Raw genomic sequence first — 16,085 nt, forward strand, 5'->3', positions numbered from 1 at the left:
AGCAGTGGATGTATTGTTTCTTGACTTTAGCAAAGCTTTTGACACGGTCTCCCACAGCATTCTTGTCAGCAAGTTAAGGAAGTATGGGCTGGATGAATGCACTATAAGGTGGGTAGAAAGCTGGCTAGATTGTCGGGCTCAACGGGTAGTGATCAATGGCTCCATGTCTAGTTGGCAGCCGGTGTCAAGTGGAGTGCCCCAGGGGTCGGTCCTGGGGCCCGTTTTGTTCAATATCTTCATAAATGATCTGGAGGATGGTGTGGATTGCACTCTCAGCAAATTTGCGGATGATACTAAACTGGGAGGAGTGGTAGATACGCTGGAGGGGAGGGATAGGATACAGAAGGACCTAGACAAATTGGAGGATTGGGCCAAAAGAAATCTAATGAGGTTCAATAAGGATAAGTGCAGGGTCCTGCACTTAGGATGGAAGAATCCAATGCACCGCTACAGACTAGGGACCGAATGGCTCGGCAGCAGTTCTGCGGAAAAGGACCTAGGGGTGACAGTGGACGAGAAGCTGGATATGAGTCAGCAGTGTGCCCTTGTTGCCAAGAAGGCCAATGGCATTTTGGGATGTATAAGTAGGGGCATAGCGAGCAGATCGAGGGACGTGATCGTTCCCCTCTATTCGACACTGGTGAGGCCTCATCTGGAGTACTGTGTCCAGTTTTGGGCCCCACACTACAGGAAGGATGTGGATAAATTGGAAAGAGTACAACGAAGGGCAACGAAAATGATTAGGGGTCTAGAGCACATGACTTATGAGGAGAGGCTGAGGGAGCTGGGATTGTTTAGTCTGCAGAAGAGAAGAATGAGGGGGGATTTGATAGCTGCTTTCAACTACCTGAAAGGGGGTTTCAAAGAGGATGGCTCTAGACTGTTCTCAATGGTAGCAGATGACAGAACGAGGAGTAATGGTCTCAAGTTGCAATGGGGGAGGTTTAGATTGGATATTAGGAAAAACTTTTTCACTAAGAGGGTGGTGAAACACTGGAATGCGTTACCTAGGGAGGTGGTAGAATCTCCTTCCTTAGAGGTTTTTAAGGTCAGGCTTGACAAAGCCCTGGCTGGGATGATTTAACTGGGACCTGGTCCTGCTTTGAGCAGGGGGTTGGACTGGATGGCCTTCTGGGGTCCCTTCCAGCCCTGATGTTCTATGATTCTATGATTCTGTCTCTTTCTCAGTCTATAACCATTTCTTAGTGGCCGGTAAATGGAGCATCATTAGTGTTGGTCTCTGGGGTAACTTCTATTCCCCAAACTGGAGGGTAACACAGCAATAGTTTCCACCTACAAGAAGAAGACTAATTAAGTGGTGCCCTAGAATGAATGATGAAAAACAAACCCTAAGGGTATGTCTACACAGCAATAAAAGGGCCACAGCTTGGGGAGGGGAGAGGTTACCTGACTCAGGCTTCCAGGGCTCGGGCTGTGGGGCTATAAAATTCAAGTGAAGTGTTGACATTTGGGCTTGGGCTGGAGCCTGGGCCCTGAAACCTGACAAGTGGGGGAGGCTCAAGCCTGAGCCTGAACATCTGCACTGCAATTTTTAGTCCTGCGAGCCCAAGTCAGCTGACTCGGGCTCTGAGACTCTGTTCCAGGGGTTTTTTTTATCGCAGCATAGACCTGCCATAAGTGTCTTTCTGGAAGGAACCTTTAGGGAGAACTTTGCACCTCAAAGGAAAGTATTAGCCCTAGCTGATTTCTAATGCTTCTCCTTTTATTATTTGGAACAGGGTATCATTGGTGATTCCGCCTTGCCAAAAGTCTCGCTATGCCACCTATTTTGATGTGGCTGTACTGCGCTGCCTGCTGCAGGCACACTGGTCTGAGGAGGGTACACAGTGGTCTCTGATGTATTATCTACAAAGACTGAGACACATGCTGGAGGAGAAGCCGGAGAAGCCACCTGAGCCGGAGACCATGCACCTGCCCAGGCCCCGCAGCAGTTCCATGGTAGCAGCAGCAGCACCCTCTCTGGTGAACACCCACAGAACTCAGGTCAGAGACCCTCATTTCAAAGTAATCTTGGTAACTCTTTACAGTGATGGCAGGATTCGTGGTGATTCAGCACTGTGGTTTTAATTATATCATGAACTGTGGTGAAGTCACTTGTAGCATCGGAAATGTCCATATGTGGATTGCATAGACAGTCTTATTGCACTGGAATTCAGCATTCAGGTCTGATTTAACTATATACCACATTGCTATCCCAAGAGAAATAAAAAGAATAGGTATCACAGTCTCAACACAATATTCTCCTTGAAATGAAAAACAAGACACAAGACCGCTTTCTTTAAAACATTGCAGCAAACAGCACACCGTGGGGTTGGAACGCAGCAAAATACACTTGCTGTTGTGCATGTAATTTCCCGAATGCTAGTGCAATAATAAAGTTGTTGTTCAAAGGTTCTCAGCAGAGCAGCTGTGTGGATGGATGTGTTATTTGCATTAGCTAGATATCACACTGGAGTTCTGGAATCAGTGTTTCTGTACATGACAGGAGATCCCCTGGCAATGTAGCAAGATCTGCCTCTCCCAGCTTCACATTCTCAGGTTCTACCTGGTTTTTAAGTACTTTTTCTCCTACAGGAGAGCCCTTTACTCTGTTTTTCTTTACTAACATCTTTGTTAAATCCATTTGGTTATTCACAGTTAAATGTAAATGTATTTTACTTTGCTGGTTGGTTTTTTGGGGGTTGGGGGTGGTCTTTTGGTCATTGATGTGAGGGTTCCATCCAGAACAGCAGTTTTTTTCGAGGCTAGACTAGATTGCTAAAGGTGACTTTCTCATCAGAAAGAAAAGGAGTACTTGTGGCACCTTAGAGACTAACAAATGTATTTGAGCATAAGCTTTCGTGAGCTACAGCTCACTCAAATAAATTTGTTAGTCTCTAAGGTGCCACAAGTACTCCTTTTCTTTTTGTGAATACAGACTAACACGGCTGCTACTCTGAAATTTCTCATCGGAGTTTCATACCTCATGCTACATGGAATCAAAGTCCCTCTTAAAATGAAGGTGTTTAATAAACAAAGCAGCTGCAACTTCCACACAGCTGGAGTTTCAGCTTTGTCTCCCTTATTCACCAGGGACCGCTCCCTGTCTGGAGCTCTATACAGCATTGATTTTCAACCTTTTTTCATTTGCGGATGCCTAAGACATTTCAAATGGAGGTGCGGACCCTTTGGAAATCTTAGACATAGTCTGCGGACCCCCGCCGACCGGAGGCTGAAAACCACTGCTATACAGGACACAGCGACATCTAGTGTCTGATTAATATTCTGCAAGTAAACATATCATGCACGAATATGTCAGTAATTGAGGCAGTTGTGATGGGTTTAGGCTTCTGAGGCACAGAGATGAAGAAGTCATGTTCTTCTCTGTTTTTCTGCCTGCTTGGCATTTCTTTCTCAGGAAGGCTCTGCGGGCTGAGAAATCGTTAACTAGTGAGTGAGTTGTGGTGCTAAGCTGAAAAAGTAGGCTAGCACCATATTTCTTACATTTCTAGCAGGAGCCCCATCAAGTTGCATTCTTCCTCTGATTTTACTTAACCCAAGTTATTCTTTTCCAATAGAAAATCAAGCTTTCAGAATAAAATATTGGGCATCCATGCTCAGATGGTACAAATTCAAAATGTGAGCCCTAAATTGGTTCTGAGGCCATGGCTTCCTCTCATTAGGGCTTCATGCTGCAATATAGGAGAGACCCACACTTTTAAAGTGACAGCACTGGGTTTTATGGTACGTTGGTCATCTTCTCTATCATCTGGTCCTTTTGTCTTCATTAACTGATGTTAGACATGGCGAAAGAAAGAACTGCATAGAAATCAGCTTAGGAACAGGCAAGTAAGTAGGTTTGGTGATAGAGTACAGAATGTACAGAAAAGATGTGGGGTTGCCATGTAACCTCTTCCACCTTCCTAAGCCTTAGCATGTCTGTCATGCAGACTATTTCTATGTGAAATACCATTAAAATATAATTCTGTGCATATCACAGCAAACTAGATCTGATCAAATGGTTATACTGTTGTATATCTAGAGAAAGAGAATCTCAGTTCAGGCTGTAGGGGAATGAAGGATATATTTTAATATTTCATGCAGCATGCCATCAATGACATAGCCTGTTCCTTGTTGCAAAGGAGGACAGCAAGTGAATGAAGGCGTATGAATAAAACAAATATCTTCTCCATGACTCCAGTCAACATGTATTTCAGTGTAAGGAAAAATCTGCAGTGCACCTATATGCAGTGAATCCAGCATAGGGATGGAATTAGGAAATAAAAACCTTGAGGGCTTTCAAAACTGTACAGCTTTGCAGTAACACTTCAGGAGCTAAAAGCAAAAACTTAAATTAAACCTAAAAACAGCAAAGCTGTGGTGACTAGATGTAATGATAATTTAAACCCAAGAGTTTCAAGTGTAATACTCAGAAGCTGATAGAAATACAAATGAATTTGTAGCTAAACAGCCAGGCCAATACAGGGCAATAGGAGAAAAGGTTTATAAGAACAGCCTCTAAACAATTTTGTGGGTTTTCTTATTAGCTACACCTTATGTGTACTAGAGATGCTGAATGATCGACTATGATGGTAGCCACATTTTTAACCAGTCTTCAACTAGAACATTAGACTAATTTCTCAAAATAGGCCATATCCCGTACTATATAGTAAAGCTGACTGTGTAACTCAATTCATATACAATGGTTTGTTTGAATAGCTGACTGTGAGCTCTTCTGTGCAGGGTGACTTCTTGTGTGTTTGTACAGTGCCTAGCACAGTAGGGACCTGATTTTTGTTTGGGTCCTTTTCACTACCCCAATACAAATAATACAGTGATTATCACTAATACACAGTGATAATAACCCTGAGTTAAATTTGTGTAGTGCCTTCCTTCCACAAGGATCCCAAAGCACTTTTGCAATCCAAGAGCCTGATCCTAGGAACTGCTGATGCCCTCAGCTGCCACTGACGTTAATAGGAGTTGAGAGTGCCCAGCACCAGAACCAAGCCCTGATTACCTTTTTATTGGATTTACTCTGTCATGTGCCGCTTGTAATCTGTAGTCAAATTTGCAGATGGTTTTAAGAGCTCATGCAAAACTCCATGTGTCCAAGTTGGCCAAATGTCCGTTGTACTTAAATAACTCCCTGAAAAAGAGCTATCTCCTTAGATGACTCCCTCGAACCTGTAGCGGCACATGAGCGCTGCAGAGTGTTCTGGTTTTTATCACATGGAGGTGTGGGGAGTGCGTTACTCAATGGAAGGCTGGCAAGTGAGAATGCCCTACTCTGGGCATAAAGCTGTAGGGGTTACAGGGATCTTTAAAGCTGGAAAACAGTATGAAGAGACAAGAGTCTCAAGGGCCCAGTCCTGCAGACACTTAAAAACACACTTGACTCTACTAATGTGAGTAGTTCCACTGACTTCAGTGGGATCAATCACATGAGTAAAGTTACACACATGCTTATGTGTTTGTAGGACTGGGCCTAAAATAGCCAGGACTTGAACCTGTTACTGTACAGAAATCACTTCACCCCTGACTGAGGTGCAGCCACCTCTGGAGTGACAGGCAGGATTTCTTTTAATATCATACAGCAGCATTACACACTAGGCCTGGTGTGGGAATGAAGAGAGTAGCCTCTCCAGCTGAAACAATATGGTGATATTTAGACAGGCAGAATGGAATTACCTGCATGGGATTTGATCACGTCACAGGAGCAAACAGCCCTGCTCCTGTGACACGTGCCAAACAATCTTTAATTACGGCAAGTGGACAGGACCAGGCTTTATGTTTCCCTTGAAGGATGCCACCTCCTCCTTCTTTACCATCATATAGCTATAGCAGCTCAGGCTCAAGAGAGAAACCTGCTGAGTTTCCAGTCAACCAAGGGGTTTGGATACGTAGAGATAAGTGGATGCCTAGGATGTTTTGAGGCCTGAGGCTTTTAAAAAAATAAAGGGGGTAGCAGTAAGTAAAGATATACAAGTAAAGATATCCCAGAGCACCATTGCTGAAATTAAGGATGCTCACTGCAAACATCAGCTTTGTTTTTTATTCATTTAACAAAGCCTGAGCCTCTAAAAAAACATTTAATAAAATGATAAAAATGTATGTATTTGTACAAACCAAGTAATTCTTAACATTATTTAGATGGAGAGGGTGATGACAATGCTGCTCATCACAATCCAAACGCTAACTTGGAAACATTAATGCAGTGGTTCCCAAACTTTTGTACTGGTGACCCCTTTCACATAGCAAGCCTCTGAGTCCGACCTCCCCTTATAAATTAAAAATATATATATTATATATTTAACACCATTGTAAATGTTGGATGCAAAGCAGGGTTTGGGATGGAGGTGACAGCTTGTGACCCCCCATATAATAACCTCACAACCCCCTGAGGTGTCCCATCCCCCAGTTGAGAACCCTTGTATTAATGTATTTTGGAAATTATTGGTATATTACATGAAACTAACACTTGTCTCTTACACATCACTTTTTAGTCATAGATTTCAAAGCACTTTATAAGGGAAGATAATTATAATTATCCACAGCTGCTGGTGAAACTGGTGAAACAACCTGCCCAAGCTCATACACTATGCTAGTGTCCTTGCTGGGAATAGACTGCATGTCTCCTGACTCCCAGTCCAGTGCACTGCTTCCAGCCATTGATGTTTTTTGTGGTGGCAAAATGTTGTCATTTTAAATGATAAACTATTAGAACTAATCATTCGTCTCTGAATCTCTAAATTTATTTAACCCTAAAATGTGAGAGTGGAGTTTTGTCTGATGGAATTAAGGTTCTTCTCCTTTGGAGCTGACCTTGGATGGGATTGAAGTAGATGATTTAGTTCAGCGGTGGCCAACCTGTGGCTCCAGAGCCACATGCAGCTCTTCAGAAGTTAATATGCGGCTCCTTGTATAGGCACCGACTCTGGGGTTGGAGCTACAGGCGCCAACTTTCCAGTGTGCCAGGGGGTGCTCACTGCTCAACCCCTGGTTCTGCCACAGGCTCTGCCCCCACTCCACCCCTTCCTGCCCCCTCCCCTCAGCCTGCCATGCCCTCACTCCTCCCCCTCCCCCATGGAGCCTCCTGCATGGCACGAAACAGCTGATTGGGAAGTGCGGGGAGGGCCTGATCGGCAGAGCTGCTGGTGGGCAGGAGGTGCTGGGAGGTGTGGGGTGGGGGAACTGATGGGAGGGCTGCTGATGTATTACTGTGGCTCTTTGGCAATGTACATTGGTAAATTCTGGCTCCTTCTCAGGCTCGGTTGGCCACCCCTGATTTAGTTGCTTACTTGCTATTTCTACTTGTGCATATTTTTCTTTTGGGGAGTGAAGGATCTCACAATGAAGTGCAATGAGGAGGAAAAATCACTAAGCACTGAGGCCTTTGCTAAGGTGTCACTCACCAACCTGCGCAGGCTAGCTGTGCCAGATCTCTCCACAGACATGGGAATGAACATCTTTAAGAAGGTGAGTAGCACAGTAATGTGTTTTTGGTTTATCTATAATCCAGTGCCAAACACATACCATGTATACAACTGTTAAAAGCTTACATTGACTCTATATTTAGGTTGAACATGAGGCACACATTTGTTTTTTTCAATGGACATGTTATGTGTCCATGTATGATATATACATGTATGTATTCGTATTTACTCTATGAGCCCAGTGATGAAATCTGTACTCATATCAAGCTCTTATTGAAATCAATGGGAGTTTTCCCTAAGTGGTGGTGGTTTGCAGTCAGATCCTCAAATTACATTAATCAGAGGACCTCCATCAGTTTCAATAGATGTATGTTGGTTTTACACCTGAGATCTGAGTCTAAATCTGTAAAGCACTCTCCCTGGAAGGCCCTTGCCTTGGAGTTGAAGGTTATACAAACAAATTAAGATTCATAATATAAAAAATTAAACAGATTAATCAAACAAGGGAATCCAATGCAAAAAAAAAGGGAGGAGAGAAATGGGAAAAGAAAATAAATATAGGTCCAACAACAGTAATAATGAAAAATCTTTGAAATAAAAAATGTCTTAATTATAAAACTGGAGGGATGGGTTGAGACAGATGTCAAGGAAAGTAAGTTATCACCTTAGCATTTCCCGTAGCAAAGCGTGGTTGCTCTCCCAACATGAGGTGCACTGGTGCGGTCCTTAAATGTGGGTGGTGCTGGAGTGCAGATACCCATCATAGACAAAGGGCTAGAGTGGGGAAATTTAGGATTGGGCTCTGCATGCTTGTCCTTCATCTGTTTGTATCCTTCCCCTCTAACTGTAGTGAAATCCCTGTAGCCTTTGCCTGGCTCTAACCCTTCTCCTCTTCCTTCTGCAGTTTAAGAGCCGCAAAGAGGATCGAGAGCGTGAGCGCAAGGGTTCTATTCCTTTCCACCACACTGGGAAAAAACGGCAGCGAAGGATGGGGGTGCCCTTCCTGCTCCACGAGGATCATTTGGATGTGTCACCCACTCGCAGCACATTCTCCTTTGGAAGCTTTTCTGGGATCGGAGAGGACCGGCGCAGCATTGAGAGAGGAGGATGGCAAACTGCCATACTAGGTGACTGATGGGAAAGGATTAATATCGCAACCCTGTATTCTGATGAATTGTTCTGCTCCAGAATGTTCCAAGAATAGCAGAGTGGAATGGAGGCTCTTTATTTCTCCATTACTCTGGCACGGGAAAACAGCCCCTCCCTTTGATGGCTGGTTATGTCCTTTGCCCTGACTTGCAGTTTGCCACACCTGTTGTAGAAATGGCATAGTCTTTCTGCCCGCTTCTAAGGTAAAGCTCGTTGTTGTACTGACTGCTAACCTTGAATGACCATGTTTAGGTCAGTTTGTTTCTAATAATTAAATAGGACTTGGGCAAAATATATTTCCAGTCAGTCCCAGGAGACTGACCCTCCCCCAACCTTACTCCTGGCATTAGTGGGAGTTTTGCTTGAGTAACTAGTACACTAAGTACACTAAGGCTATGTCTATACTATGGACACAGCTGTGCCACAGCTGTGCCTCCGTAAGGTCTCCCGTGTAGCCACACTTTGCTGGCAGGAGAGAGCTGTCCTGCTGGCATAATTAAACCACCCCCAACGAGCGGTATTAGCTTTGTCAGAAGGAGAGCTTCTCCTCCTGACATAGCGCTGTTCACTCCAGCACTTTTGCCAGGGAAACTTATGTCAGTCGGGTGGCGGGGAGGGGTTCACATCCTTGACCGACAAAAGAGGTAGTATAGACAAAGCCTAAATAAGGATTTTCCACTTGGGCTCTGTTTCACAAAATTCAAGTGAGGTCTGGACTCCTGCTAATCTCAGTGAACCCCATCCCCCATTCTCGCATCTTAACTTCTAGCCCTCACGCGTTCCTTAGACTTGCAAAGTAAATGTCTGTTTGGTGTGTTCATCCTAGGGAAATTGACCAGACGGGGGAGTTCTGACACAGCTACGGAGATGGAGAGCCTGAGTGCTAGACATTCTCACTCTCATCACACCCTGGTCGCTGACTTGCCTGATCACTCAAACAGCCACGGAGAGAATACTGTCAAAGAAGGTGTGTCAAATATAGCGATGAGCAAATACCACACTGGAGTGTGAACGTCAGGAGGCTGAGATAGTTTTATTTTTTTAATTTATTAATATCTGATGAATCCCCTCTTTCCCATTTTGGTTTTTCTATATATCTCATTGTTTCTTCTTTTTGTCCTATTTAGGATTATCATTATAATCTCTTACAAAGGACATGCACCCACCTCTAGGGTGGGACACAGCATCTTTTTAACAGAGTACAGGAACACTGCACAGAAGTTTAGGGCAGGAAGTCAATCTTGCTAACTCTTGTGATTTCATTGTGTGTCTCACAATATTTGATGGTTTTCTGAAAGACCCAACTGCTGGAATCAAGAGATTGCATGAGAATCTCAGCTTTCATCTTATTTTTAAAAAGTTCATTTCTAACCCACATGATTTCAGGGAAAAGCTCAAAAAAATGAAGCAAGTGAAACCCTAAAGGCCCAAGAAATAGAAGGCAAGGAAAAGGAACCCAGAATTTGACTTTAAAATCATGAGGGTTTTTTAACAATAATCTCATGATTGTTTTTTGGACCTGACTCATGATTTTTGAGCACTTGGGGTTGGCAGTTCTGGGAAGTTGATAAAAGTGCTTTATCCATTTAAAACTGCAAGAGCCATAAAGGTAGGAAGATTGTAATTGCTCCTATCAGCATATGGCCACCCCATCAGAGCTAAGACCCCCTCCTCTTACAATAACAGAACTGGGTACCATTAGAACAAGAGCACTGCCACAGTTTCCCTATAGTAGTTAAAATTATACAAGACGCCTCAATCTTAACAGGCTGGCACTTTACTAATGAGAAGTTTTCCTGCCTTAGGGTGGGGAGGGCAGGAATCAAGCATAGACAGCTGCTGCCTCCCTTTTAGCCAGGTGCAGAAAACATTTAAGCCTTCCATCTATCATTGGTAGAGTTGAACCACAGAGTTACGAACCCCAGAGTTACGAACTGACGGTCACCCAGACACCTCATTTGGAACTGGAAATACACAATCAGGCAGCAGCAGAGACAAAAACAAAAAAAGTAAATACAGTACAGTATTGTGTTAAACGTCAACTACTAAAAGAAATAGAGGGAGAGTAGCATTTTCTTCTGCATAGTACAGTTTCAAAGCTGTATTAAGTCAATGTTAGTTGTAAACCTTTGAAAGAACAACCCTAATGTTTTGTTCGAAGTTATGAACAACCTCCATTCCCGAGATGCTTGTAACTCTGAGGTTCTGCTGTACTCAAATGGCCCCTGGAGTATCTGAGCACCTCTCCGATTTTATCCACAGAACACCTCTGTGAGGCAGGAAGTGCTGTAATCTTTGTAGATGGAGAGTTGAGGCACAGAGAGGCCATGTAACTTGTCCACGGTCACACAGGAAGTCAGTAGCAGCACAGAAAATTAAACCCAGATTGCCCAAGTTCTAGGCTAATGCCCTAACCACTGGACCATCCTTCCTCTTCCGTTGTCATTTGACAATATTCTTCCTATAAAACATAAAATATAAAATCCATTAATCCTGGCAAAGAAGGGGGCTCTGTTCCCACGCAGATACTTAACTCAGTGGCAGTCCACTCTCACTAATATTGGTGGTGCATTGTCCACCTCCACATAGGAATTTGTCAAGTTGCTGAAACTCTGCGTCTTATTTGTTCTTACTTGATTAGCTAATCTTTTTGTGTGTGTGCAGCCAAAGTCCAAGGTACTAGTGAGTGTGAAGATTTTAGCAAGGAAAGAAATAGAGCTGGTCAAGAAGTTTCAAAATTTGAAATTGCAATGAAATTTTTCATTCAAAATGTTGATGTGCCAAAAAAAAAAAAGGAGGATATCGTTTTTGTGAAAATGTCCTCCAAATGTTGACCCACTCTTCACCCAGCCATATGCTAAAAGCGTGTTTTAAAGGAATGAAAGAAAACAAGGCAGTTTTTAGCCATAGAACTGAGTGCTTGAGTCATTCTGCCCCAAACAGGGCTCAGGGAGGGTTTGCAACACAACACTTCTCACTAGATAAAGTCCTGACCGCAGCTACAACATGGGTATTCCGGACATAGCCCCTAAGGGAAGAATCTGAGTAGCAAAAAGCAGCTGCGCACCTTCAATCTAGGCACTTGTTATAATCTTCGCCACTCCTTCCACCTGTCATCACTTCTCTGGGTTGCACTGCAGCCAGTCTCATTCAGATGCTAAATACATTGCTCAGCTGGGTCCTTAAAGATGGAGATGTAAAGCAGGTTGTCACCAACATCCCGAAGGCACCATATGCTGAGCGTCCTAATGGCTTGATGTGCCATTGAACCGGAAGGCGCCTTGCAGTACCCACTGAGCCTTTAGGGTAGACCCAATGCAGGTCTCAGACTCAGCTGAATTCTTTTTTTCTTTCAGAAAGGCTGGATTTGTGTCAGCTAGAATCTAGCATAGGCACGTCTCTCTCTTCCCTGGTGCTTACACATTTCAGGGAAATCTCTCCTCTCTGGGCTGCTCTGCAGATTCCTCATGTCTGAGCTGCATTCGTTCCGGGAGCATTTTGCCATGCATTAGGTCAGCTCCGTATCTGAAAGGCTTACTAAAAGTTGGAGAGCTGTGATTCTCGCGTTTCTAACTGATCCTTAAGATACTTATGTGCTGACAAATTTAGAAATAATAAAACAAATTACACTATTGCCTGTGGTGCTAATTACAGTAATAAGCACAGCCTGAATAGGTAATTTTGTCACTAAAACGGGAAAGGCCAAGATACCTGTTTTCTGTCTTACAGTGCGATCCCAGATTTCTACCATCACTGTGGCCACCTTCAACACCACCCTGGCCTCATTCAACGTGGGCTACGCGGACTTCTTCAGCGAGCATATGCGGAAGCTGTGCAACCAGGTGCCCATTCCAGAGATGCCCCATGAGCCGCTGGCCTGCGCCAATCTCCCACGGAGTTTGACTGACTCCTGCATCAATTACAGCTGCCTAGAGGACACAGATCACATTGACGGCACCAACAACTTTGTCCACAAGAACGGCATGCTGGATCTCTCGGTAATTGGCAAAGGAACAAGAAAAGCCTCAGCCCTCTTCTGTCAATGCAGCTGTGCCATTGAGCTAACCTGAGAGAGCTTTTTCCATAGTCTCTTTATATACCTATCCATTCCAGCATGGCAGGAAGGTCATTCATGACCAATAGGGTACATTTGAAAAATACTAAAGGGCATAGTCTTTCAGGTAATGCAACTTCTGTTCTTCTTAATGAGAGAGTAATACATGTGCACAGAGGGAGAATACACCTATAAAGTTCTGATTGAAACCTAGGAAAGCAAAGAAATTATAACAGAAAACGTTTCCTTCTCTTTCTTCTCATTTATGATCCTTCCTCTGGCATGCTAAAAGGCTTGTCAATTGTTTGGAAGCAGAGAATTCCTCAGGTAACCATCTCACTGCATCACTCTCACTGCATCTGCCTTACAGATCCTTGCAGTTGGCTCTAACGAAAAGAGAGATTATTTCAGTGTACTTGCTGAGATGAATCCTTCACATTTAACAGGATTTAGTAACAATTAAAAGAAGTAGTCAAGCATGTAGGCATCTGCCTTGCAGATCCTAACATATTCAGTGATACAAACACATAGTAAGAGATAGTCCCTGCCCGTTGGGAGGGAAAGTAACTTGCCCAAGTTTACACAGTAAATCCGTGGCTGAATAGAATCCAAGTCTCCTGACCTGCATGCCTGTGGCCTACCCAGTAGACCATGCTGCCTTAACTATCTGAGAGTCATTTCCTATTGCTATCACAGAAGTTTCTGACACTGGACTAGCAGAAAAGATCTTTGTGAGGGAAATAGACTCCCTTGAAACGTGAGAGATTCATCCATGTCAAAATTTCAGTAAAGCCCACCACCACCCAGACTCCTGGCTCTGGTAGATCATTACCTTCTTCCTTCTGTTGAGTGAGCGAGCGGATAGAGTTGGGTAGTGAATCCAAAATCTCACGTTAGCCGAGGAAGAAGAAGACATTCAAAATCAAACCCTTGCATTTAAAATATTCACTGCTTCTTGGAATTTTGTCTTCCCTTGGCTTCCGTGACTGACCTCTTCTGCTTCTCAATCCCGCCTCTGTAATCGCTCCTTCAGCATGTCCTTAGGAGGATCCTCCTCATCCTCTCCACCAACTTTCTGGGGAGATTCCACAGGGCTCTGTCCGGGTCCCCTTCTCTTCTACCTCCATTCATTGCCTCTGGGCAATCTCATCCGCAAACACAAATTCAACTGCCTTCTCTATGCTGATGACTCACAGATCTACCTTTCCACTCCAGACTTTCTCTCCTTCTGCCCAAAATAATATTTCAGCCTGTCTCACAGACATCGCCTTGTGGATGTCTAGCCACTAGCTCAAGCTCAACATGGCTAAAACTGAGCTCTTAATCTTTCAACCCCCACAAGAACTTCCCCCTCCGCCTTCTAAATCACTCTGAAAAACCTCAACATCCTGCCTGTTGCTTGTGCCCATAACCTGGGTGTCATCTTCAACTCAGATATCTCTGAGGGTCTTCACATCCAGATTATATCTAAACCTTGCGGATTCTTTCTGAATGACATCTCTGAGATCGGCCTTTACTTTCCATCCATACAGCTGACATTCTTGTCCAGGCTGTCATAGTCTGGCATCTCAGTGACTGCAATGTCCATCTCTCAGCCCTTGGTAAATGCAATCTTGCCCTGCTCATATCCATTCAGAATGCTGCTGCAAAGATAATTTTTCTAGCCCATTGCGTTGACCATGTCACCCCTCTCTTTGCATCCCTCCACTGGCTCTTCCTCCTCTATCACATTAAACATAAAGCTGCTTGTCTTCACTTTCAAGGCCCTTCATAGCCTATTCCTTCCCTCTCTGGCCTCTCTCATTCACCATTGAGATGTTTGTTTGACTTCCACCTCCAGTTGGCCTCTAACACCATCCTCCATTGACCACTTGTTACATTTGTGCTTTTTCCCATGCTGCCCATTACATTTGGAAGGAACTCCCCATAAACATCTGCAAAACAAATGCATTATCCTCCTTCACATCCCTCCGCAAAACTCTCTCTTGCTGGGATATCTACAGAAAACTTGATGATGGTTAGGCCATTGGTGTGCTGAGACCACTGCCTACCATGATGACCAATATTGTCTGATTATTCCCTTGTGTTCCCCGACTGTGTGTCTGTGACAAGACACCTTGTCTCTTGACTTGCATCTAGATTGTAAGCTGTCCATGGCTAGGGCTCTTATGTGCCATGGTAATACAAATACGAAATGATGATGATGATGATAATGTAGAAAACAAGTCTGAGCAAAACATGTTGTTGTCCTCTTTCTCAAGGTGGTTCTGAAGGCCGTTTACTTGGTTCTGAACCACGACATCAGCTCCCGGATCTGTGATGTGGCGTTGAACATCGTTGAGTGCCTGCTGCAGCTTGGTGTGGTGCCCTGTGTGGAGAAAGTCAGAAGGAAGAGTGAGAACAAGGAAAATGAGGCCGCGGAAAAGAGACCAAGTGAGGGATCCTTCCAGCTCAAGGGGGCTGCTTCGGGCAGCCCAGCCTGTGGATTCGGGGCCCCCCCAGTCAGTGGAACTGGAGATGGGGGAGGAGAAGAAGGTGGAGGTGGAGGAAGTAGTGGAGGAGTAGGTGGCGGCGAAGCTGATGGAGGCGGTGGAGGAGGAAGTGGAGGGCCTTATGAAAAGAATGATAAAAATCAAGAAAAGGTATGTTTGGGTACTATGTAATATAGAGAATACATGCATGTGGTATGTCAAGTCTCTGTGTGTGTGGTGTGTCTGTGTTTGTATACATATGTGGGTGAGTAATTATCATTTCCTTTTTCCTCTCTGTTTTTGGGAAACCACTAGGCTTTCTTTTCTTTGCACCTCTAAGATATATTCATTTGTGTCACTGCGGTACCCACATCAAACCCAGTGCATGCGTCACCATGGAGAATTCAGCACCCTTTGCTGTGGTGACCCAAGCAAAGCAACTCTGCTAAGCAGTCCTAATTGGCCTAGCGTGGCTGCATTTTTAAGATAAAACAATTATTTCTGATGCCTTGAATAGGTGCTGTTTTACATGCTGTACAAGTGCTTTTTTTAAAACAGGAAAAATTATTGCTGATTTTTTTCTGCTTTTTATTATTTATCTTACGGTAGCACTTAGAGGCTCCCACATTCTAGTCACTGTGCAAACAATCAGCAAGAGACAGGCAGTGCCCTGAAGAGATTACAATCTAATGAGACAAGACAGACGAAGTCACACAGCAGATCATGACAGGGCTAGGAATAGAACCCAGGTCTCATGACTCCACATCCTGGGCCTTATCCACTAGATGACAACTCAGACTTCATTTTGTTACTAGGGTTCTGATCCTTGAGTTCCTTAGGATTTGGTTCTGCCCCACTTACTCATGTTCAGTAGTACTTTATGAGTAGTCCCATGGATTTCAACGGGAGTACTTTCAGTAAAGTAGTACTCACTCTCAGTCCAGGTAGCACAATCTGACCTTTACTACCTGGCAG

At 44.1% G+C, this 16,085-nt stretch overlaps 1 protein-coding gene across 14 annotated transcripts in view; it reads left to right on the forward strand.

The window, feature by feature from the left end:
* The window catches only part of UNC80 (unc-80 homolog, NALCN channel complex subunit), a 192,360-nt gene that overhangs the window by 35,568 nt on the left and 140,707 nt on the right, over positions 1-16,085 (forward strand). For all 14 annotated transcript variants that reach the window (XM_038421372.2, XM_038421379.2, XM_038421373.2 and 11 more), the window contains exons 8-13: positions 1,740-2,004; positions 7,345-7,479; positions 8,341-8,563; positions 9,412-9,552; positions 12,315-12,583; positions 14,901-15,281. In XM_038421372.2, coding sequence (XP_038277300.1) covers positions 1,740-2,004; positions 7,345-7,479; positions 8,341-8,563; positions 9,412-9,552; positions 12,315-12,583; positions 14,901-15,281 — 1,414 coding nt within the window. The remainder of the gene's footprint in view (positions 1-1,739; positions 2,005-7,344; positions 7,480-8,340; positions 8,564-9,411; positions 9,553-12,314; positions 12,584-14,900; positions 15,282-16,085) is intronic.

The sequence above is a fragment of the Dermochelys coriacea genome, chromosome 11 (assembly GCF_009764565.3).
Source record: "Dermochelys coriacea isolate rDerCor1 chromosome 11, rDerCor1.pri.v4, whole genome shotgun sequence".
Lineage (NCBI taxonomy): Eukaryota > Metazoa > Chordata > Testudines > Dermochelyidae > Dermochelys > Dermochelys coriacea.